The 24,529-nt window shown below is 61.7% G+C and overlaps 1 protein-coding gene across 1 annotated transcript; it reads left to right on the plus strand.

The window, feature by feature from the left end:
• The first annotated feature begins 1,096 nt into the window (after window positions 1-1,096).
• Window positions 1,097-23,771, plus strand: LOC123353395 (syntaxin-binding protein 2-like). The gene is made up of 20 exons (XM_044994427.1): window positions 1,097-1,253; window positions 2,051-2,116; window positions 3,516-3,565; window positions 4,589-4,670; window positions 5,269-5,345; window positions 7,509-7,587; window positions 8,629-8,732; window positions 9,884-10,032; window positions 10,758-10,842; window positions 14,367-14,497; window positions 14,644-14,751; window positions 15,492-15,549; window positions 16,045-16,110; window positions 16,780-16,860; window positions 17,195-17,330; window positions 19,062-19,168; window positions 19,664-19,753; window positions 22,392-22,477; window positions 22,892-23,049; window positions 23,610-23,771. The coding sequence occupies exons 2-20, from the start codon at window positions 2,080-2,082 to the stop codon at window positions 23,687-23,689; spliced, it is 1,764 nt and encodes a 587-aa protein (XP_044850362.1). The 5' UTR covers window positions 1,097-1,253; window positions 2,051-2,079; the 3' UTR covers window positions 23,690-23,771.
• The last annotated feature ends 758 nt before the right edge of the window (window positions 23,772-24,529 follow it).

Genomic DNA, 24,529 nt, shown 5'->3' on the forward strand with positions numbered 1-24,529 from the left:
CCAAAGAGAGAACACTACTCACAGTTTACAACAGGGTGCAAAGAAGACTCTCACTTCCATTTGAAACTTCTGGGGAGTTTAACAGCATGTTCTGTTTCTGTAACCTGAGCTGAACAGCAGCCAGGGCACAATAGTTGGGTCTGCACTGTGGGTAACCAGACAACAGCTCTGGCATGAGGGATTTGCTCTGACTGATGGAGAGAGGAATGAGGTAGGGAGCCAGTCAAGCCTGGGGAAACAAATTTCTTCTCCAGGAGGCTTTGCTCCAGGATCTTGGAGCCCAGGCTCTACAGCCATTAATTACTGCACCACCCAGCCAGAAGGGAAGGGCTGGGGCAGGTCTCTGCACTCCACATGTCACACACAGACAATGCAGAACGAACCATGTCACAGAATGAATCAATTGCAGAGCCTGGACTAGAACCCAGGAATCCTAACTGCCAGCTCTCTGCTCTGACCATTAGACCCCACTCCGCTTGCAGTCAGGATTGAACCCAGGAGTCCTGACTCCTAGACCCCGCCCCCCTCCACCATTCCTCTAATCCAGTGGTTCTCAACCAGGGTTACATGGGCCCTGGGGGTATGCAGAGGGTCTTCCGGGGTACATCAACAGGCTACATAAAAGCAACAAAGAATCCTGTGGCACCTTATAGACTAACAGACGTTTTGCAGCATGAGCTTTCGTGGGTGAACCCACGAAAGCTCATGCTGCAAAACGTCTGTTAGTCTATAAGGTGCCACAGGATTCTTTGTTGCTTTTACAGATCCAGACTAACACGGCTACCCCTCTGATACTAGGCTACATAAAAAGCATTAGTGAAGTCAGTGCAAACTAACATTTCCTACAGACAATGACTTGTTTATACTGCTGGGTGTGTTTTGTTATAGGATTATAGTCTGTTAAAATATGTGTCTATTAAATTCAATGTGTAGTTTGTAAAGCTAAAGCAGCAATCCAAGATGGAGTCTGAACTGCCACCTTGTGACCGCCATCTTGTTGTTTACTGTTATCATGGCCCAGTCCTAACTGGATCCAACCGGTTTTTCCCCCCATTGGCCACTCCAAGGACAATGTCACCCTTGCTGGGACTGTACCATATTTTCCCGCCACTAAAGGCAGGGGGGACTGAGCTCCCTGCCGAGTGGCGCAGTCCATCCCAGTGACTGTGTGCGCAGCTCAGGCCTGCCCAGCACGTTCTGCCCGAAGTGACGAGTGAGGGAAGGAGATTCCATCGAACCCGCTCCTGCTCCTGGTACAGCCCGGGGCCTGGCTGGGGGGCTGGGTGGAGGTGGGGGGCGAGGGGCCTGGCTGGGGGGCTGGGTGGAGGTGGGGGGCGAGGGGCCTGGCTGGGGGGCTGGGTGGAGGTGGGGGGCGAGGGGCCTGGCTGGGGGGGGGCTGGGTGGAGTTGGGGGGTGAGGGGCCTGGCTGGGGGGCTGGGTGGAGGTGGGGGGCGAGGGGCCTGGCTGGGGGGGGCTGGGTGGAGGTGGGGGGCGAGGGGCCTGGCTGGTGGGGGCTGGGTGGAGGTGGGGGGACACAGCTGAGGGGGGCACTGGTTGGAGGGGGGACTTGCAGGTCGGGGTGGGGCTCTGACCGGAGTGGGCTGAGGCCCCACTACCCGAACCCCGTCCTCGCTCTAAGCCTGCCTGAGGCCCCTGCCTCCCTCTGCGCCCCACGTGACCAGGTGGGGGTTCAGTGGGGACCTGCGTGGCCCTGTCACCAGGCACCTGCCCGTGGGTGCCCAGGCCTGGCCCCCGCAGCGCCAGAAGTGGGGGGCTGCAGCGTTCGGCCGTCATCAGCCTTGCAGACATCGACCCACCAGCACCTCAGTTGCTTTATACTGAAATCAGTCACTGGGGGGGCTGGGCCCATCCGTCAGTGACACTAGGGGGGGCTGGGCCCATCCATCTGTGAGGGGTCACAGACACTCCCCAGAGCACGGCAGGGAGAGGCCAGGGCGTGCACAAGGGCAGGAGCAGAGCAGGGGCGGAACCCAGGAGTCCTGACTCCAGCCCTGCCCCATGCACAGCTGAATCCCACTTCCCCCCACAGGACTCGAGTGGACGTGACAGGAGGCGAAGATGGCTCCATCCGGGTTGAAGGCAGTGGTGCGTGAGAGTAAGTGCGGAGCCGGGGGCAGGGCCCAGTTGGGGAGGATTAGGTGTCAGTCGGAGCAGAGAGCTTCCCCCATCACCTGCTTGTCACACAGCAGAAGGGGAAGGAGGGTGTCTACCCCACCCCCCAAGGGCTGCCCCCTGCCATAGGAGCTGCACCTTGGGGGAGCATCTCTTTCCATTGGGGTGACTCCCACCAGGGCCAGTGGAAGGATATTTTGTGCCCTAGGCGAAACTTCCATCTTGCGCCCCTCCCTCTCCCCATCGACCACCTCTGAAAACTAGTAATCTTAGTGTTATAAACAGCCTGTCAGAACGGGTAATGGCTGCGTGCGAGGAGAAAAATGACATCATAGCCACTTTGTACCATAGTGAAGCAGTACGCTTCAGCCCAGCCCCATCGCAGAACTGGCCTAGGCTATAGCTGTAATGTAGGAGAGAACAAGTTAAAGCCTGACACTCGATCAGCATGGCCTCTGCTGCCTTGTGCATGCTGGACTCTGAGGTGTTTGTTAGTCCTTGTCTTCTCACAACACCCTGACCTGCTGTGAGGGCTGCGTTACTTCAGAAGCCCAGGCCACTGCTGAATCTCCAGCCCAGGCTGCAGTGGACGGGGCCTGTGGCTAAATCCAAACCACACACCTGGGGTTTAAAAGGCCAGGGCTGGGCCAGGGCACCGTGAGGCTGAAGAGCAGCTGGTCTGGGGGGCTCTCCAGGTCCTCGGCCACCAGCATGTCAGAGGTGAGGGCGGTGAGCACGAACTGATCCACCTCGGCCACCAGCAGCGCCGCGAAGCCCAGGGAGGAGGCCACGTTTTCCGCGCCACCCCACAGCTGCATCACCACCTGGAAGTACTCCCGCTCCACGCCGCCCAGAAGCTCCACCCGCATGGGGACAGAGTCGCAGCTAGGCCAGGGCTCGGCTGCCGTGTGCTGTTAGCGGATCCCACGTTTGGGGGGGAGCCCAGTGCTGGGATGGCAGGGGGTGTGGGTGGGTGAGCGGAAGAGAGAGCCCAGTGCTGGGGCTGCAGGTAGTGCGGGTGGGGGGGCACTGGTGAGCGGGGGGGAGCTCAGGGCTCTGGGGGGGGGAGCCAAAATTATTTTGCTTGGGACGGCAAAAAACCTAGAGCCGGCCCTGTCTCTTGCTGCATGGGGTCAGATCCTTAGTTCAGCTGCGCTCGTATCTGGCCTGGCAGAAAGGAAAGGTGATCAGAGCCACGGCCCATCTAGCCTGCCAGCCCACCACGGTCGGTGACTGGGGGCTCTGCTAGGAGCACATCATTAGCTGGCCTGAAAGCAGCCTCTGAGCCACTTCCCCGAGGGGTCTTTCTACTAGCCAGTGGGTCCTGGCTCAGGGCACAGCCATCTTGCCCCACCACTAATCCCCGTCTCTTTCCCTCACAGAGATCTTCAGCGTTGTCTTTCGCAGCGTGAAGAAGGAAGGAGAATGGAAGGTAAGCCGGCCGGGCCTGCTGCCCTGGTGTCCCCCTGGGGATATGCTGTATCCATATATTGTGCTCCTCCCCCTCCAGCCTCTTGGGATTCATTAGGAACCTGAGGTTTTCCAGGCTGGATCAGATCCCTGCTCTGTCTAGCCCATCATCCGTCCCCAGCTAGGCTTGGGTATGTCTGTCTTCCCACTGTGCTGGATCAGACCCAGCTTGTCCAGCTAGCCCCATATCCGCCCCCCCCCCCCCACCGGATCAGACCACTGGGCCCAGTGAGCCAGCCTGGGTGGGAGGAGGAACAGGAGACGCCAAGCATGGGGGCAGTATGCACCATTGGGCAGGCAGGTTATTGAGCCCCCGGCATGGACTGGGCTGGGGTGTGTGGAGCAGTGGGCTAGGCCGGTGCGGCAGAGGGAGCACAGGGGACTAGCTTTCCCAGTGGCTGGATCTGGTACAGAGGGATGCTGGGCTGCACAGAGCAATGAGTTCATTCGGCACGGAAGGAAGGTGGTGGAGATGTTGGGCCGATGGCCTACAGGGCTTTCCTAGGGGAACATGGAGACTCCTCTCATTCCATTTCTCCATGCCTGATCCTGGTTCTGTCCGAGGGCTGGGGACCGGGTATGTGGTGGATCAGAGCAGGGCACTGGGAGCTAGGACTCCTGGGTTCTGTCCCTGCCTCTTGCACTCACCCTGTCACCTGGGCGAAGAGGCTGATCTCCTCCAGTCTAGGAGGGTAGAGCCATTCCGAATGGCCGGGGGTCCCAGGTTTGTCTCCGTCTCCTACATCTCATACCAGCCACTCTGCTCAGAGCCGCTTTCCTTGTCGCTCCTCACGCAGTCCTTAGCACGGTCAGCTCAGCCAAGTGCAGGCTTGGTAACGGCCCTGCTGCTCTGCTGTGGAAGGGCTGGGCCGGGAGCCATCGGCTCTGCCGTTAGCAGTCGTTCTGCTCCCTTGGCTGTGCCATGGATGATGATGGTGGGCAGCTGGGCTCAGGGCAGTGACTAGCTCCCCTCTCGCTACCTCAGGTGCTAATCATGGACCACCCGAGCACGCGCATCCTCTCGTCATGCTGCAAGATGTCCGACATCATGAACGAAGGCATCACACGTGAGTGGGCCCTCCCTCCCGTCTGATCCCCCCGCCAGGGCTCCCCTCCCCCTTGGACACACCTCACAGTTGGGGAGTTGACTTGTCTACATTCACGTTTGCATCTAGTTTCCTCCCTTTGCAGCCCCCTAGATGCCCTCCTTGCTATTGGTACCTTCCCAGCCAGCTCTAGTACCCTTAGCCCGGCGCTTTCAGCCCCTGGAACCTCTTCAGCGCATTTCTCAGCTCCCGTTAACTCCTCGCTGCTCCTCCCCCACGCTGCAGGCAGGGTCCTGGCTGGGGAGGGGGAATGCTGGCTCCCTGCTCCAGGGTGGAGGAGCCCTGGGGTTGAGGGGCACAGAGCTGAGCCAGGGCTCTAGCGGGGTGCCCCCAGCACAGTACACAGGGATGTTCCCTCCCTGCTCCGTACTGTGGCAGCATCGCAGCCCATGGCCCCACATCAAAGCAGCTGCTGCATTGTAGCCTGCAGAAACCCCCAGCCTGCTGCCAGCGAACATCCCTGTTCCCCTTGGCTTTCCCTCCCCCCATCCCGGTGGAGAGCAGCTGGGGTGGGTGGCTAGGATGCACTGACCCACACCCAGTGTCTGCTCTCCCCAAGTTGTGGAAGATATTGACAAGTGCCGGGAGCCAATCCCCAGCCTGGAGGCCATCTACCTGCTCAGCCCTGTGGAGAAGGTAGGAGCTCGGGCCTGGGGCAGGTGGATGGGGAGCAGGGGAGACCCCGGGGCAGCTCCTCGTGCTGCCTGGAGGTGGCGCTGTCCGGGGGGATGCGCAGCACGACCTCAGGATGGGAATGGGGCTAGTAGGGGCCCCCCAAGAGGCTGCTTCCCCAGAGCTGGGCTTCGTGTTCTTTGCCACGGGAAGCACAGATTGTCCCACGGACCTCTCCGCAGTGCAGTCCCATGGGGGTTGGATGGGATGATGCAGCAGGTGGAGAGAGGCAACCTCAGCTAAGCTGACCAGATAGCAGGTGTGAAAAATCGGGACAGGTGTTGGAGGGGTAATAGGATTCTATAGAAGAAAAATCCCAGATATTAGGACTGTCCCTATACAATCAGGACATCTGGTCAGTCTAACCTCAGCTGAGACTCAAAGCGAAGGAGAATCGCTGAGGCAGAGGCTCACGTAGCAGGGGCTGTGGGGGAGGAGGCTCCTGCGTCTGCTGCAGGGAGGCGAGTGGAGGGAGACCAGGGGCAGGGGGCACTGGCGGAGCATGGTGCAGCCCAGAACCCACAGGTGCTGCCCACGGATGGAGCGCTGTAGTAGAGGCCTGCGAGCTGGGGCCTGGGGCTCGGGACTGGTGTAACGATGCTGGTTCTGGCGGGACCCAACTGAGAGTGCCAATTCAGGACAAATTGCTTAAAACAGGGCAGTTACAGCCCAAGGCTGGGGGTTTTCCACCTCTAAGGCAAACCAAACCAGCCAGCCAGAGGACTTTGGTCTTACCCCAGTAGCTAAGCACAAGTCACACAAGGAATTCCCTTAGACACTCCCGTCTCCCAGTATCACCACAAGTGCTACTCGTTATGGGGACAAATGGTTATGAAAACCAATGCCCTAATAAAAGAAAAAGGGTTCTCCTGATCCCTAAGGACCAAGCCCCAGACCCAGGTCAATATATAAATCAGATCTTATCCACAAATCACGCTGTTGCCAGTCCTTTAGAATCTAAAATCTAAAGGTTTTTTCATAAAAGGAAAAAGATATAGATGAGAGCTAGAATTGGTCAAATGGAATCAGTTACATACAGTAACGGCAAAGGTCTTAGTTCAGGCTTGTAGCAGTGATAGAATAAACTGCAGGTTCAAATCAAGTCTCTGGAGTACTGTACATCCACAGCTGGGATGAGTCATTCGGTCCTTTGTGTAGAGCTTCCTTGTAACAAAGTCCCTCCAGAAGTATGAAGCAGGACTGAAGACAAGATGGAGATGAGGCATCAGCCTTTTATAGTCTTTTCCAGGTGTAAGAACACCTCTTTGTTCTTACTGTGGAAAATTACAGCAAAATGGAGTCTGGAGTCACATAGGCAAGTCCCTGCATACTTTGCTGAGTCTCAAAGCATATCTGCCTTCTCTCAATAGGTCAGTTGTTTAGCTGATGATCCTTAATGAGCCATCAAGCAGGCTAGGCAGAGCTAACACCAACTTGTGTGAGGTGGCACCCAGAAGCATGGCAGAAGTTTGAAATACACACAGTCTAGAGCCAATATTTGTAACTTCAACTACAAAAATGATACACATATACAGCTAGCATAACCATAACCAGCAAACCACAACCTTGTCTTAGATATTTGACCGCATTTATACAAGATTTGGTTCCACTAAAACCATGTTCTATATGGTCCCTGTTCACGTCAATAACGTGACAACCGGGCAGCCAGGTTCTCACCTGTCACAATGGCCGGTCACGGAGTCTGAACAGCTTCCGAACACCCTGCCTGGCTAGCTGGTGTGGCAAAGCTGCAGGTGCCCAGTGTGGCACCAGGGGAGGGAGCGGGCCCTGATGGCGGCTGCCTGGGATTGCTGCTCGGCCGGCTGTTCCCTGGGCACTGCTCAGAGCCCACTTAGTTCAGCAGCAAGGCCAATGCCAGGTCCCGTCTGTGGCCGAGCACGGACACTTGTGTGCCAGCGAGAGACGGGGCTGGGCCCTGAGGCTGTCCCGGGCACATGGGCACATGTCCTGTTCCAGGTGGGGAGGGAGCCAAGAGCCAGGGGGGGTGAAAACCAGCCCACCTCCTGACAGCATCATGCTGGACCCTGAGTCCCCAGGGGCTGGGCATGGGCTGGGCCCTTCGGGAAGCAGGGAGGGGCCTCGGCTGGTGCTTTGCAGTCAGTGCAGTCAGTGCAGGCTCTGATCAGTGACTTTCAGGGCACCCCCACCTTCAACTACAAGGCGGCTCACGTCTTCTTCATCAGCCGTGAGTATCAGGAGGCAGCGGATTCCCCAGCTGGGAGCCTGGCCAGCGGCACAGTGGGGGTGGGGGGTCTCTCTCTGCCAGCAGGCCAGTGCCCCAGCAGACCAGACCGAACGACCCCACCTACCCCTTCCCCCCTCCTTCTCCCCCACGGGCCTGCCTCCAGCCAACACGGCTAACAGCGTGCGCCCAGGAAGGCGGCCTCTGGCTACCATTCCCATCAGTCCCAACTGGGGTGGGGGGATGGGACACCACCAGAATACCCAGTGTGTCAGGGTCACATCTGCTTCTCCCCATTACCAGGGGCGGCTCTAGGCACCAGCAAAACAAGCTGGTGCCTAGGGCGGCCAAATCTAGGGGGCGTCCCCTGCTGCCGGGGGGGGCGGCAGGCTGGGTCGGCGGAGCTGCCGCAGTCATGCCTGCGGGAGGTCCACCGGAGCCCCGGGACGAGCTCGTCCCGCGGCTCGGCTGGACCTCCCGCAGGCATGACTGCGGCAGCTGAAGCGGAGCCGCCGGACCCGCGAGCCGTCCGCAGCTGCGGGAGGTCCAGCCGAGCCACGCGGGAACGGCGGTCCCTCTGCAGTCATGTCCGCGGGAGGTCCGCTGCTCCCGCGGCTCCGGGGCGCCTCCCGCGCATGACTGCTTGGGGCGGCCAAAAAGCTAGAGCCGCCCCTGCCCATTACAGCGGCAGGGGGAGCCCAAGTCCCCGTTCCTCCTTGTGCATCATCCTGAGCTGTACACTCCAGTCACTTCCCCCTGTGGAGGGGCTGAGGGAGGGTGTGAGACGGGGCTGCACAGGAGAGATTGTGGCCCCCCCTCGCTGCTGATGCTGCAGAAGGCGAGAACCCGGCGTGACTCTGGTTTGGTGGGGCTGGATTCATCATTGACTCCTGTGTGTCCCTGCTGGCTTGCCCAGGTTCCCCACAGGTGTGCAGCACTACTGCCCCTGCTGTGCCCATCCTGGCCTTGTCTGGGGGGGCGGCACTGTGCTGGGGGTCCTGAGCCCTGTGCCTGTCACCCCCACCCACTGCCTTCGCCTTGCAGCCTGTCCTGAGCCTCTGGTCAAGGAGCTGAGGGAGTCACGGGTCACCAAGGCCATCAAAACCCTCAAGGACATCAACGTGGCCTTCCTGCCCTACGAGAGCCAGGTGAGGGGTGGCCGGGCTTTGGAGGAGCTGGGCTGCGGGGCAGACGGTGACGTACGACACCCCACCCTTAGTGTTCAACGTGGCTGGGGGGTGGGGGGGAACCTTTCCCTTCTAGGGCCCTGGGTTTATCGCCAGCACAGGGCAGCAGGGACTAGCCGGCTGCTCACACCCTGTGAGACGGGGAATCGCTGGCTTAGATGTCTGGGGGAGGAGGGCCCTGCCTCCCCGGCTTTACCAGCTCTTACTGATGGTTTATACCAGGCCTGCAAGACAGCCCGATACTCCACACGCCTGCCCTTTGCCCAACCGCCCCATCCCCTCCTTGTGTCGTCAGTGGATTTCCCCCCTCATGCCCCTGAGGGGAGGGCTGTGTTGTCAGTCCCATTGCATTGATGGGGAAACTGAGGCACAGAGCGACATGAGCCTGGTCTACACACACAAGCTTTGTTGGTCTGGGTTTGTCACGGAGACGAGAGAAAAAATCCCCCCTGTAACTGATGCAGCTGTGGTGGCAGAGCCCCTGGGTAGATGCCGATATGCTGGCCAAGCAGTCCTTTCGCCACTGTAGCTTATTTCATCTGGGGTACCGGTGCCAGCTGTGCCAAGAGAAGCTCTGGCTGGTATAAGCTGAGTGTCCGTCAGGAGGCTTTGCTGGTTCACCCGTCCCGTTGCGCCAGCAAACCCTTCATGGCCGATACTGTTTTATTGGTGTCCAAGCACGTTTGCCCCAATGGCTCGTTCTGTTCGGCCAGTGAAATAAGCGACAGCAGCAGACGCGCGTTGATGCCAGGTTTGCCCGTGGCTACACTGGGGCTTTCACCAGACTAGAAGCATGGCCAAGCCCCCTCCCCCAACATTGACTTCTCCAGGGCAGAGACACACCCCGAGGGCACCTGGGAGTCTGCAGCTCAGTAAGGACCTGAGGCCGGGGAGTCTTCATCCCAGGCTGGTGCATGAATCTCTGGGCCGCTGTCCCTCTGCCACAACAGGAGTGGCTCTGGCAAAGGGATCTCCCTCACTAGGGGCTCACTATAGCTCTGCCAGGCTGGTCTGGTCCAACAGCGCATCTTAGGGTCGTGGTATGGGGCACAGCTGGCCTGGCTGCCAGCAGTTGGCACCAGGGTCTGATCTCTGCTCCCCTCGCCCCCTAGGTGTACTCCCTGGACAGGCCACAGACCTTCCACATCTGGTTCAGCCCCTACCGCTCCTTGGAAAAGAAGAAGGAGCAGGAGATGCTGGCAGAGCAGATTGCCACGTTGTGTGAAACCCTGGAGGAGTATCCAGCCATCCGCTACTGGAAGTGAGTGTGCCGGGGGAAGGGGTGTGACGAAGTGGGAATGTTCTTAATGTTTTCTCTGAATACTGCGTGGGTGCCTGTGATGCAGCAGGGAGAGGGGAGTATTGACCTGGGCAGGTTGCAGGGGAGTTTTGCTGGGACTGTCTGCATTGGGGATGGGAGACTTTCCTTGAGGCCAGATACCTGAGCATGTAACCTGAGAACAAGGAGGGGGGTTGGAGCCAGGAGCTTTACCCAGGAAATGGACAAAGGCTGGAGGAGGAGTCGGGGGGGAGGCTGGGTGAGACTGGCTGGAGGGAGTTTCAGTTTGGAGCTGGCTGGGAAAATGGCCTCCCTGGCGCCCCCAAGATGGACCTGACTGAGGGGGTCCTGTTGTCTGTACTGAAAGACCTGTCTTGGACTGTGTTGCTGTCAACTAAACAAACCTGTTTTACTGGCTGGCTGAGAGTCATGGTGAGTCGCAGGAAGCTGGGGGTGCAGGGCCTTGTCTCCCCCACACTGTGACAAGGGGTACCCAGCTATCTGCTTCAGGAAGTGAGTGTGCCCGGGGAAAGGGGTACCTAGCTATCCCCTATAGGAAGTGAGTGTGCCCGGGAGGTACCCGGCCATCCGCTACAGGAAGTGAGTGTGCCCAGCGGGAGAAGGGTACCTGGTCATCTCCTACAGGAAGTGTGTGTGCCCCTGCGGGAGGAGAGGTTTCTGACCCATAGGGTTTGTCTTTGCTGCAGGGACCATGAAGAGAACTTCCACCTTGCTCGTGCTGTGCTGGCCAAACTCAAGGTGTTCAAGGAATACGAGCCCAGCATGGGAGAGGTGAGTGAGCTGTGCCGGCCGTGCCCTCGCCCTGGGACAGAGCCGCGGGGGGAGCACATGAGAAGTAGAAGGAAGGAGGAGCGATTTCAAACCTGCTCGGAGATCCTGGCTGGGGGAGGGGTGGGGTCTAGACCTGCTTGGAGATCCTGAGGGGTTGGCAGAACAATAGCATTCCCTGTGTGGGGACTAATGGCCCCAGCCCTTCTCTAACACTGGCCCTGGGCAGATCTCAAAGTGCTCTACAAAGGCCAGTGTCCTTATCTCCTCTGTACAGATGGGGAAACCGAGGCACCGCCTGGGGAAGTGTGTGCCCAGCACAATCTCTCTGTTTATAAACAGGGCTGTTTGATCACAGAACTAAGCTTTGCACACGGAGCCTCTTCCACACCTGGACACTCCTGTCTGTGTGTGCGCCTACACCCATCCCCACGGTATCGGAACCTCACTAGTGAATTCAGCCTCCCAGGGGAGGTGGGGTAGCCTGTGTTACAGATGGGAAACTGAGGCATGCAGGGAGTCTGCCAGAGCAGGATTAGAACCCAGCTCTCCTGAGCCTTAGCCACAAGTCAGCCCTGGCCTGTGGGCTTCCCCCAGCTTCTGCCGTCCCCGTCCCACCCCCAGCAGAGGGGAGCTGCAAACCCACCCCGCCCTGGATTCTCGCACAAGAAACTCAGAGGTTCCTGTCCCCCTAGGAGAAGCAAAGTGATGTAAAATCCAAAGCCTGCCCAGATCTCTCCCTCCTGTTGTTTCTGCTCTTGCTTCCAGCCTTTGCCGAGCTGCTGGGAGACTGTGCACCTGTGGCCAACTGGGAATGTTTGTAATATCTTTTATGAAGCCAGTGCATGCCTCAGTTTCCCCTATATGTTACATGGCTTCTCTGGCGGGGCATGGGGGGGAAGGACTCTCAGGGAAGGTAAGAATCATGGTGTGTGAGGGGCTGTCACCTCCCTGTCTTGGTGAAATGAAGAGAATCCAACCCAGATCAGCTTAGGAGCCAGAAAGACCGTGCCAGCTCCAAGGGCTCCTGGATGGACACTCCCAGCAGGGAATCGGAGCAGGGCCCCCAGCTCGAGAACACAGAGTTGGGAAGGTTTGAGCTGGGGGATAAGTGAGGGAAGCTGGGAGCTCTCGCCTGAGAACTGACCAAGGTCAGACTGAGGCCTGGTCTACACTAGGCAATTGGGTCGGTGTAACTGCGTCGCTCGGGGGCATGAGAAAGGCGGCGTCACTGAAGCGGCGCAGCTGCAGCGGTTTACATGTAGACACAGTGGTGAGCTGGAGGCGGTTCGCGGGAACCAGTTGTTAAATTTAGAAGCCCTTTTAGAACCGGTTGTCCTGTGCGGGAAAACCAGTTCTAAAAGGGCTTCTAAATTTAACAACTGGTAAGTTTAAGTGACCCAAGAGCTTAGTTTGGGGGGAGCAGCCGCTCCCCCTCAGTATATTACCTAAAAGTGGCACCTTAGGCGCCGACCCCGTGGGTGCTCCAGCTCCCCACCCCAGCCCCAGCTCACCTGTGCTCCGCCCCGTTTCTCGCCCCCCCCCGCCCGCTTCCCGCAAATCAGCTGTTCACGCGGGAAGCCTGGGAGGGCTGAGAAGCAAGCAACGGCTTCGCGCACACCTGGCTGCCCAAACCGTCTACACAGGGAAGGGGTTGACAGCATGCTTGTTAACCACCAGAGCTACTTGCTGCAGCAGAGCTGGCTCCAGCCTGCAGCCCCTGTCTGATCTGTGCTATTCTCAGGAGCTGGGCGGTGCTGGGGAGGACAAAGTCCTGCTCCGTGCACACCCTGCTGTTCTTACTCCTGTGAATCCCCCCAGGGATATTCCTGAGGCTCTTGCCAAGCCTCCCTGTCACAGGTGTAAGCACTATCCCCATGTTACCCGGGGGAAACTGAGGCATGGACCAGCGTGCCAGGAGTAGGTGGCAGAGGCAGGAATAGGAGCCAGGAGTCCTGACTGCCCAGCCCCCATCAATAGAATCCAGACAGCTCGCCCACCGCAGGGCCGGGAGTGCTGACTCAAACCCTTCTGCTCTGGGCAAGGTGGAGTGACCCGATGGTTAAGCCAGGCCCCATCTGCAGTCGGGTATCCCTCCAGCAGAGCCTAACTGGCAAAGGTGTGAGCAGAGTCCAGAGGTGGGGGGCATAGCAACCCACCCAGGCTGGGTAGGTCTGGAGAGCAATGATGGCTTCAGCTCTGGGGTCATGTCCCTGCTCTGCCACAGACTCCCTGTGTGACCTTGGGTGAGTCACCCAGCCTCTCTGGGCCTCCATCCCCCTCTGCAATGGGGTGACAGCCCTGCCCAGCCCCACGTGCATGGTTTGGGGGGAGGCAGGATGAAGCAATGATAGTGCTACAGTGGTGGGGGCCAGATACTCCTCCAAGAGAGGCGCTTCCCCATCAGCCTCAACTAGGGTGACCAGAGAGCAAGTGTGAAAAATCAGGGCGGGGATGGGGGGTAATAGGAGCCTACATATGAAAAAGACCCCAAAATCAGGACTGTCCCTATAAAATCGGGACATCTGGTCACCCTAACCTCAACACATTTACCCAGAGACTGTGGAGACCTGCCAGCGAGTGGGTGGTGACTGGTCCAAGGTTCTGCTTCCAAGTGTGGCTGAAAATCGGGCCATGTACTGAGGTGGGACAGTTGGGGAAGCGTCAGGGGCTGTACGTCTCCGCTCCCCGCTCCCCAGACTGTCTGTGCTACCCAGCGAAGAGCAGACGCAGCCCCTTGCTGAGGTGCTTCTGGGTGGGCTTGGGTTCCACTGGGGCTGCTGGAGCTGGTTTCAGAGCCGTCCGCCGTGGGAGCGCAGGGCTGGTCTCCTATCGCCACCTGCTGCGCCAAGAGGGCAGTGCATGCTGATCAGGCAGGGAGCAGGGGCTGGGCCAGCCCGCCCATGATGTGGGTCTGAGATGCTGACCATTTGAGTGGTCTCTGTCCAACTGGATGCTGGGGGCCACCCAGGCTGGGAGCGGGGAGCTAGAGGCTCACATGGGGTCCCAGCTCAGATGCAAGGTGGGGCATCGGGATAACATCCCATTGTCCCCCTCTGGGACCTTGTATCAAAGAGTCTCTGGGCCTGATGTTGGTTAACGATAGACTAGCCAGGGCCTTCTGGTGTAGTTCCCCCCGCCCCCACACAGCATATGGGGCAGGGGGTAGTTGGGGGGCTGCCTTGAAAGGGGCATGCTCCCGTTGGTGGAGAGGCACGAGCAGAGAGCATGCTTGGGGGAGGGGGGCATTGCTATTTGCACGAGGGGCAGGTGGCCCATCCCTGCAGGGGGCGTTGCAGCACAGCTGGGTGGGGAGCTCTCCCTGCCGGTCAGGTCAGGACCCCAGGGTATGTCCCAGCTAGCTTGGGGGGTGTCTCTTGGCTTTCCCCTGGGGTTGGGAGCTGGGCCGCAGAGAGGGCGAGTGGTGAAGTTTCAGGCCACCAGGGCCCATTGGATTGTGCCATGTAAGCCAAGCCAGGACCCCTCCGCCAGAGCAGGGGGTGACGGGTCTCTCTCCTTTGCCCCAGGGCCCCGACAAAGCCCGCTCTCAGCTGCTGATTGTGGACCGGAGCTTCGACCTGGTGTCCCCACTGCTGCACGAGCTCACCTACCAGGCCATGGCCTACGACCTGCTCAGCATCGAGAACGACACCTACAAGTAGGGCCTGGCTGCCAGCAGGGGGCACCCCGCACTCCTCCTCAGGCGGGCTGGGGGGGATGTGTCCCAGGCACCTGCACTGCTCTGCAGCCCCCAGGCTTGGGGGAGGGGTGCCGCAGCCTGACCCCGTCTCCCCTCCCCCGCAGGTACGAGACAACGGGGACCAGCGACTCACGGGAGAAGGAGGCGCTGCTGGACGAAGACGACGAATTCTGGGTGCAGCTACGCCACATGCACATCGCTGACGTCTCCAAGTGAGCGCGCTCAGCCCTGCCCCTGACACGCCCCTCAGTGCCCGACCCATCCCTTGGACACTCCCCACCGTGCCCCACCCAGGGCCAGAACCCATCCCCTTCAGACACACCCCTCCCCACCCTGGGGCCCCCTCGGACACACCCCTCCCCTTCCCTTCCCACCCAGTGTTGGAACCCCGCTCCCCGTTGGATACACTCCTCTCCCATCCAGTGCAGGGACACCCCCCCGCAACACACCCCTCTCCTGCTCACTGCCAGGACTCCCCCTCCCCCTCCCACCCAGTGCTGGGGCCCGTCCCTCAGACATGCTCCTTTTTGAGTGCTGAGACCCCCTGGCCCCAGCCCCTCTCCCCAAAGGACCCCTGAGCGCTCCCTTCCAGAGCCACTGTCTGCACCTCCTCTCGGAGATCCCCCTGGACACTGTCTTCCCCCGATCCTAGGATCTCCCCATGCGCCTCACAGCCCCCTTGAGGGAGTCCTTCACCGACCTCCTACTGGGCCTGCTGCTGCCCCCAGACCCACCCAGCAAGGCGCCAGGAGCCCCCAGAGGTGCACTGAACTCTCTGCCTTGGGGTAACTTGGGAAGAGCCCCCCACACTCCCCCGGCCCCATATGAGGCTCTCGAGGCAAAAAACCCTGGTGCCCGTGGGATGGGGACTCTATCCCCTGTAGCATAGGACAGGGCGCCCCTACCTTGAAGGCAGTGCCTGGCTCCGGCCTGACCCCTCTCCCTGCTGCAGGAAGGTGACGGAGCTGCTGCACACCTTCTCTGAGAGCAAGAGGCTGACCATGGACAAGGTGCGGTGGGGGAGTCCGGGACTGGGGGACCCATCCCACTGCCACTGATGGGGAGGAGGGGCTGCTCTGCTGCCCCAGGAGGCCTTGGCGGGGGGGGGGGGGCTGTCCCATTGCTCCCAGGGTTTACCTGTAACGGGCTAAGAAGTATATGTGGAGCCCCCTGCCCCCCAGCCAGAGCTCTGGAGCTCCCCACAGTGGGGGAGGGCAGGGGCCCATGGGGCGGGGTCAGACAGCAGGATCGGGGCCGCGCAGGGAGAGCTGCAGGGAGCCAGACCTGGCATCTCCGCGGCCTGCTGCCGCTTTACACCTCAGGGGCGCTCGGGTTGTGGGGCTCCCATCTCATTCCAGCTCGCCTGGGAAAAGCAGGTCTAACCCAAGCCACAGCCATGTGTGGCCTGAGTGACCCGCCCTGGCCCAGGCGAGGCCTCTGCCCTGCAGGGGTAGGGGGTTCCATGTGCTGGGAGGGGCCGGGATCTCACCACTGCTTCCCTCCAGGCCAACATCGAGGACCTGTCCCAGATGGTGAAAAATTTGCCCCAGTACCAGAAAGAGCTGAACAAGGTAACGGCGCTGGAGCTGTTAGTGGGCAGGGGGCAGGGCATTCAGTGGGGTAATGGGGGGCAGGGTGCTCTGTGGGGCTGGTGAGGCACAGTAGGGACTCTCTGGGGAGCAGGGCACTCGGGGGCACTCTACTTTACTGCCTGATGAGAGCTGCTGACCTGTCCCATCGGGCAGAGCCATTTCCCCCCCAGGTGCTGTGTGGCACCATGGGCAGTAGCAATGCCCCAGCAATGGCAGCCCTTGGGTAATGCCCACGCCTTGCTGCTGCAGCTCTCGGGAGAGGGCCTTGGTGGGCTTCCAAACTAGCCCATTGGAGCCACTCCTGGTGCCACTGGGCCATGTGCCAACGGAAAGCTCCTGGCCACTGGCACAGGTACCCCGACACCTGCTGGTCTCCAAGCCCCCAGCCTCGTGGTGACTAACAGAGAAACCGTGGGCTGCTTTGGAAGCTGCTTCCTCCTCCTGATCCTCCCCTCCAGCTGCCCCGCTCCACCCCAGAGGTGGCTGCACATCAGTGCTGGGCAAAACAATCCCTATATACTGGCCTTATACAGCCGGTTGGGGCTGCCCCTCTGGCTGAGGGGCCCTCCTTGGGGGTTGGGGGGTGCAGGTGCTCTGGACCAGCCGGTGATGCGGTAAACTCCCCCGTGCCCCGGTCTCTCCCCGCAGTACTCCACACACCTGAACCTGGCTGAGCACTGCATGCGGCACTTCAAAGGATCGGTGGAGAAGCTGTGCGGCGTGGAGCAGGTGGGTCTGTGGGCAGAGCCTGGCTGGGAGGCAGAGTCTGGCTCATGACTCAGCCCGGAGAAAGGGGTCTCAGACCCACAGGCTCGCTGGAGCCAGGGCCAGCCCCACCATGCAGCACCGGGGGTGCAGAAAGGGGACATGGGGCTCAGGTTACTCTCTGGAGGCACATTGCGCACCCCAGGGGGAGCCGACCCCAGGGAGGAGGGGGCCCTGGCACAGGGGGTAGACGAGCTGTGGGTCATGGGGCCATCGCATCTCCCATCCTGTTGCGGGGGTGGGAGGAAGCGGAGCGGCCTGACCTGGGCCTTGTGTGTGCACCTCCCTCGCCCCCCAGGACCTGGCCATGGGGATGGATGTGGATGGGGAGAAGATCAAGAAACCCGTGAAGATCATCGTGCCCGTCCTGCTGGACCCCAGCGTGCCGGCCTACGACAAGCTCCGTATCATCCTGCTCTACATCTTGAACAACGGTAAGGCCACAGGCCTGCAGGGGGCAGCACTGGGGGGATGTCGACACGCACCCTGAGCAGCTCCCAGCCCGTTCTCTGCAGGGAGGGGGAACATCCCTCCCTTCCTGCCAGGGCCGCCCAGAGGGGGGGGCAAAGGGGGCAATTTGCCCCGGGCTCCGCAGGGGCCCCCAAGAGAAGAGCGGAGGCTCCCGCCTCCGCCCCTCTCCTGGAGCCTCGGCGCATCAAGCGCCGAGACTCCGGCCGAGACCCTGAGCCCCGCCCCGATCCGCGTGGTGAGGGGGCGGGGCTGGGAGCTCCAATGGGGCCTGAGCCCCGCCCCGCTCAGAACGCCGTGGGGAGGGGGCGGGGCAGCTGCCTCCGGTCGGCGTGGAGCTCACAGCCCCGCCCCCTCACCACGCGGCTCTGAGCGGGACGGAGCTCAGGCCCTGCCGGCGACGTGCTCGGTAAGAGGCCGAGGCCGGGGGGAGAAGCGGAGGCCAGGGCCGGGGCCGGGGTGGGGGGGGAAGAAGCGACGGCCGGGGCCAAGCGCGGGGGGCGGAGAAGCGGGACCCGGGGCCGGGCGGGGGGGGAGAAGCGGGACCCGCCGCTGTCGAAGTGCAGCCCAGTCTTCGGCGGCGGGGGGCCCCTTCTGTTCCGGGACCCGCCGCCGAAGTGCCCAGAAGGCCCGCGGCGGGGACCCCCCCCCCACCACCGAATTACCGCCGAAGGCCGGGCGGCGGGTCCCGCTTCGGCGGTAATTCGGCGGCGGGGGGGCTCCCGCCGCAGGTCTTCGGGGCACTTTGGCGGCGGGTCCCGGAACGGAAGGGCCCCCCGCTGCCGAAGACCCCGGGCCCCCGGAATCCTCTGGGCGGCCCTGCTTCCTGCAGGCTGTTCAGACACCATGTTCTGCCTCTGAGCCCCCTGCGACCAGTTCCCTGCCCACCCCTTGTGTCCTCCCTGGACCAGCTCCCTGCTTCTTGCTGCATCCAGCCCCTTCCCCCAGCTCACCAGGGCCTGGGGAACCTCCCTGACCCTGACATTGGCACAGTCCCTCGTCCCCCATCGGTTCCTGCCCCATGCTGGCTCGGTGGGGCAGGGCCCTGCTCCGGGGCCCTTCCTGTAACCCTGCTCAGGCACTGCCCCTGCGCCCATTGCCCAGGCCAGGTGCCCTCATGTGGCTCCTCTGGCTGCCCAGTTTCCTGGCCAGGGGGTGCTGTGGAGTTGCCAGGCCTCCCCCTCTGCACTAAGCAGCAGTAAATGGTTTGGGGGGGTTGCCCTCCCTCCAGCTCAAGGCCTCACAGCCTTAAAGAGCCAGACCATGGCTCTAACACTGCACCTGACTGGCCGCAGAAGGGGGAGCCCAGATCAGGGGGAGGGGGGCTCCCACTGCACTGCCGGGGGGAGCTAGAGAGACCCCTGCCCCCAGCGCCCGAGAGAACCTGTGGAGGCAGGAGCAGCAAGAACCTGAATTCAATCATTAACTGTCTGGGATCCAGTGGGTTAGAGCGGATGGTGCTGGGAGCCAGGACTCCTGGGTTCTACCCCCAGCTCTGAGAGGGGAGTGGGGTCTAGTGGTTAGAAGGGGGCTGGGAGCCAGGACTCCTGGGTTTATCCCCAGCTCTGGGAGGGGTGGGAAGAGCAGGATCTCAGGATTTGATCAGGGAACTAGGACTCCTGGGCCACGGACTGAATGTGCCTGGGTTGTGGGTGCGTCCCAGGGGTGCTAGCGCTGACCTGTGTCTCCCCATGCAGGTGTGAGCCAGGAGACCCTCAGCAAGCTGATCCAGCATGCCAGCATCCAGCAGCAGGGTGACATCATCCGCAACATGGAGCTCCTGGGCACCTCCATCAGGCGTGGGGTAAGGGGATGGGGCCAGGGGCCGGTAGCTGTACCCATGCCAAGGGGCAGATCTGTGCTGCACAGGGGAGCCCAGGCCATCCTGGGGGTGCCCCCCTATGGCAGTGACCAACTCCCAGCACAGAGGTGGCCTCTGTCCCTGTACAGTGGGGTGACGCCCTCCCCATATGGGGGTGACCCTGAGTTACTCCCCATCTGGGGTGACCCCTTCTGCCCCTGCAGAGGACCCTGGGGGTCAGGACCTCAGATCGCCAGGGAGCTGGAGCTGGTGACCACTGCATGGGGTGAAGCGGCTCTGTCCTCCCACCAGTCTCTCTCCCCTCCTCTCTCTCTCTCTCTCTCTCTCGCTCAGTGATCCATTCTGTTCTTTTCTCTGCCTCTCCCCTGCCAGCCCGGCTGGAGCGACTCAGATAGGCCGCGCTCTCCCTGTCTGCCCCCATTCCCATCCCACACCCCCTCCCTGCTGCCTCTCACCCCCTCTGTCTTCCTCCCCCAGAGTGGGCAGCTGCAACCCAAGAGGAAGGTGCGGCTGGAGTCCACCTACCACCTCTCCCGCTGGACCCCCAGGCTCAAGGACGTCATGGAGGTACCTGGCCATCTGCTTCCTGGCCTTGGGGGTGGGGGGTCACACCTGGCAGGCTGGGCCCAAGGGGTGGGGCTGGTTTGGGGTCAGCCATGTGTAGAGCCCTGCATATCCGCGCACCATTTCTGCAGATAGTGGATCGGCTGCAGAGACAACCAGGTCAGTCTCTACTCCCCAGCAGCGCCTGGCCCACAGCATCCGGCTCATGCAGCCCGGGGGGCGCAGCGCGCTCGGGGCCGCCAGCCAGCAGCCAGTGGCTGTCCGGCACCCATTTGCCCCACTGCGCTGCTTCCTGTCCTGCAGGTCGAGCAGCACCAGCGTCCCCACCAGCTCCTGGGCAGCAGGATTTGGGATTGGAGCGGGCGGGGCCCCTGCACCAAGGGTGACCAGATGTCCCAATTTTATAGGGACAGTCCCGATATTCAGGACTTTTTCTTATATGGGAACCTATTACTCCCCACACTCTGTCCCGATTTTTCATACTTGCTGTCTGGTCACCATACCAGCGCCCCGCCCCTCAACCCCCTGTGATGCAATATGCTCTGCTGCTGTCGTGTACCATCGCTCGTGACCCCCCAGAAACATCACTTGATAAGACACCCCTTCCCCCCAGCCCCCACCCCCTCCATGCTGCCCCCACCCCCTCCACGCTGCCCATTCTCGAGAGCCCGCCCCCGCGCTGCCCCTTCTTGAGATCCCGCCCCCAAACTGCACCTTCTCCTCGAGACCCCGCCCCCACATTGACCCTTCTTGACACCCACCCCCATGCTACCCCTTCTCCTCAAGACCCTGCCTCCTCCACGCTGCCCCTTAACCTCAGTCCCCACCCTCACGCTGCCTCTTCCCTGCAAGACCTCCTTCCCCTCCCCCCACCCCCCCGCTATCCCTTGTGAGCGCATCCTGCTGCTGGTGAGGATGTGGATACAGGTAAAAGACGGCTAGTGAAGTGGTCTCCAAAGTGGGGTGCGCAAGAGGATCCTTGGGGGTGCACGGCAGGAGAGGCGCTTCGACTGGGAGTCCACACGGCTTTTTTTTTTTTTTTTTTGCTTTGGCACAAATGGTGGAGCCAGCACGGCAGGGGGTGTGCGATCAGAAAAGTTTGGAGACCACTGGGCTCGTGGATCGCGGGCTGATGCAAATCCACATTTTTGTATCTGTGCAAGGCTCTAGCCATGTGAGGGGCTCACCAGAGAGCCCTCTCCTGCTGCCATCCTTCGGGGTCTTAAATCATAGAGACGAGTGTTGGGGAGTTGTCTTACCCGGTGCTGAGATGCTGCCACCTCTGGTGGGGGGCACGGGCGTTTTATACAGGGGTCCCTCACCGGGGCTGAATTCTTCCTGAGGAGTGGCAGGCAGCTGTTAACAGCCGCACAGCAGCACTGCCTGAGTCTAGGGCAGCAGGTGATCAGTGTGTAGGGCTGGAAGTGCAGGGGATCCAGGCAGCACACTGTCATGACTGGCACTGGAATCTGAATGGCCGGCAGGGTCCTTGGCCTAACCTCCAGTGAGGAGCAGCTGTTTGTCATTCATCTGAAAAACGAACTCCTGCAGCACAGTACTGGTCATTGACTGACCGGGGAGCGCGCCTCCTGCAGAGCCTCCCCACTCCCTGCAGTACAGAGCCCCCTAGCGCCGCACTGGGACCAGCACTGACTGCCAGGGAGAGCGCCCCCTGCTGAGCCCTCCCCCCCACTCCCTGAAGTACAGCGCCCCCTAGTGCCGCACTGGGGTCACAGAGCACCCTCTGCTGACTCACTAGCACCCCCCAGCACCCAGTGGCTTTTCCTTAGAGGTCTCCTGTCCAAGCGCTGCCTGAGTCCAAACCTGCTTAGCTTGTGAGAGGTGACATGGTCGCTCCTTCCCCCCACGCTTGCTGGGGCCTGAGCCCCTCATCACCCTGCCCTGTGGGGCACTCCTCAAGGGGGTGATGGGAGCACATTTAGTTGCCTTCAGCCTACTGGCTTGGGGATCCTCCAGGCCAAGGATTAACACCCCCGGCCCGAGCTCCTGTCCCTGGCAGATCACAGGCGGGAGGCTCCCAGGCCCCTGCTCCAGCGCTGTGATGGTTCCTCCTGTGGGATTTTGGAGCAGGCAGTTGCGGTAGCCTCAATCCCATGCCTAATCCAATCAGGGGCGCTGCCCCCACCCAAGCGCCAGCCGCAGCTCGTCAGGCCTTAAGCTTCCCTGTCCAAGTCAACGCAGCGGATTCACAGCCTGGGCCCCCGCGTGGCTGGGACACACCTCATGGGGCAAGAGGCAGGGCCTGGATCTGCCTGCAGCAGGGAAAGGGCACTGAGGGCTGCCTCCCCCCCCAAGTGAGGGGCCCTGGATCCAGCTGCAGGAGGTCTCTGCCCTCCCCATAATGATGGAGGGGTGGGGAGTTCACAGCAGGGCACTGAGCAGCTGAGGGGGATGTGGGGAGATGGGGGGGCATCACTGGAGGAGTCCGTGTGCTCTTTGCTGGCTCCCCATGCGCCACCCCAGAAAGGGGGCCCCAGGCTGCTCCCCCCAGGGACTGTCAATCATTCAGTGAGGAGCTGTCCCAGCCCTTCCCCCCAGTGGGGCCTGGCTTGGCCACCAGGTCCAAGGTTCCTGCTGCTTGGCCCCTGCTGACCTGCCCTCCCCCTGCCCTCCCCACCAGGACATCACTGAGGACAGACTGGACAGGGAGCTGTGGCCCTTCGTCTCAGACCCGGTCCCTTCCACCAGCTCCCAGGCTGCTGTCAGGTAAGGCTGAGCCTGGCTGGGCTGTGGGGGGCAGAGCCCTGACATCCTCCCCCCTCCCCCCCGAGGGTGTAGGAGCCTCTGTGCCTGGGAGTGCGTGGCCAGGACCCGGCCCTCTACAGGGGAGGGGGTGCCCAAGAGCCTGGAGCCCTGGACCCCTCTCAGCATGTCTCCCGCCCCCCAGCAGTCCCTCAGCACACCAGGGCCCAGGATGGAGGAAAGGGACTGGCCGGGCTGTAGACAGCACCCCCAGCCCAGGGCAGGTGCCACCCTCCCCTACTCCCTCTTGCCTGCTTTGGGTCTCCTGTCCCACGGCCTTGGGCAGGGCCTGCCCCCCAGCCTCCTCGGGGCGCTGCCCTTCCATCTGGCATCCCTCAGCGAGCCCCTGGTATCCACACTGCCCCTCTCTCCCTCCAGCCCCCACTCCAGGCACTGGCACAAGAACAAGCCAGCGGCCGAGAACCCGACGGGCCAGCGCCTCATCATCTACGTGCTGGGTGGGGTGTCCATGTCTGAGATGCGCTGCGCCTACGAAGTGACCCAGGCCAGCGAGGGCAAGTGGGACGTGGTGATCGGTGAGTGGGGCAAGTCCTGGGGGGAGGGTGGCTGGAATGCCCAGGTCAGGGACAGTCGGGACCCTCTGGGAGGTGGACACCCTAGAACCACCTGCCCAGCACCCACAGGGCACCCGTGCCACCCTCTGTCCTCCTGCATCCGGTGGGCCTGGGAACAGATGTGCTGGCCCCACCTGCCCGCATGGGGGCCCCACATGGCCTGTATCTAGCCACCTGATCTCCTGGCCTCTGGCTCCCCAGGGCTCTCCTTGCCCAGGGACCATGTGTGGGGGCCCAGTCAGACACCCCCAGGAACACCCATGGGGATATGGCTCACCCCCTGCACACACCCCTCTAAGACCCAAGGGTGAGGAACACTGTCAGCGGGTGGATCCTTGCCTGGCCATGCAGGGTACAGCGGCACGAGGGGTGCGGTGCCAGGCCGCGGTGGGTAGGAGGGGCTGTCTCCTCCCCCCCTGCACTAGAGCAGGATCCAACTGCAAGGATGGGGAAGATGGTGATGCCAGCCTCATGCCTCCCCCACTGTGCCCACCGCTGCCAACCACCTGTCTCCCCCGCAGGTTCCAGTCACATCCTGACCCCCAGGCGCTTCCTGGATGACGTCCAAACCCTCGACCAGCTGGCCCCCGAGGAGGCCTAGAAGCAGCCCCTTCCTCCCAGAGACTCTGCCCCCCACAGCTCGCTGCCCCCAGCTCCACCTGCTTTTCTCAACAAGGCACCTTCCCCCCTACTCCTGGCTGTGGTGTCGGTTCTTGGGGGTGGGATGGGAGAGGGGCTGGGGGGGACCCCCAGGCTGCTTGGCTGTTAGGGCAGGGGGCAGGCCAGCCCATTTGGATAATTGCTGTGCGGCTGCCAGGTGGGTGGGCGGCGGATTGGGAACACACAATTAAAACGCTCCAGAAGAGACATCTGCCCAACTGGCTGGTTTATGGGGGTGGGGAATGGGACACAGCCCCAATCTGGCCAGGGCAGGGCCACCAGTCTAGATGGAAGTGGGGTGGGAGGTGGGCAGAGCCTGCCCACAGGATGAGGAGGGGAAGGGGGACACCAGTCCGACTTGGAGATCTTGAGGAAGGTGCAGTCACGGTTGGCCTTGATGGTGAAGATGAGGGGCTCCCCGGTCAGCCCAGCCAGCTGGCCCACCATCCCGCCGGGTGCGTCAGGACGCGGCACACGTCCTCCGCCTTGTCGGGCAGGCGCTGGTAGACGTGCAGGCAGCCCCACAGCATGAAGTAAAGGCTGACGTCCTGTTGGGGGGTGGGGTGGAGGATAGAGAGGAACGTCAGCCCCAGCACCAGGGTGAGGGGCAGGCCTGCCCCCAAGGTGCGCACCCACAGACAGGCTGCCAGGAGACCTGGGGGACAGCCTACAGCTCCGGCCGAGCCTGAACTCTCTGGAGCACCCCACTAACCTCAGCAGAGCCACAGCCCAGCATGAATACCCCCAGCTCCATGGCAACCAACCCCTTCCCCATTCCAGC

Source organism: Mauremys mutica, chromosome 20, assembly GCF_020497125.1.
Source record: "Mauremys mutica isolate MM-2020 ecotype Southern chromosome 20, ASM2049712v1, whole genome shotgun sequence".
In the NCBI taxonomy this organism is placed as follows: Eukaryota; Metazoa; Chordata; order Testudines; family Geoemydidae; genus Mauremys; species Mauremys mutica.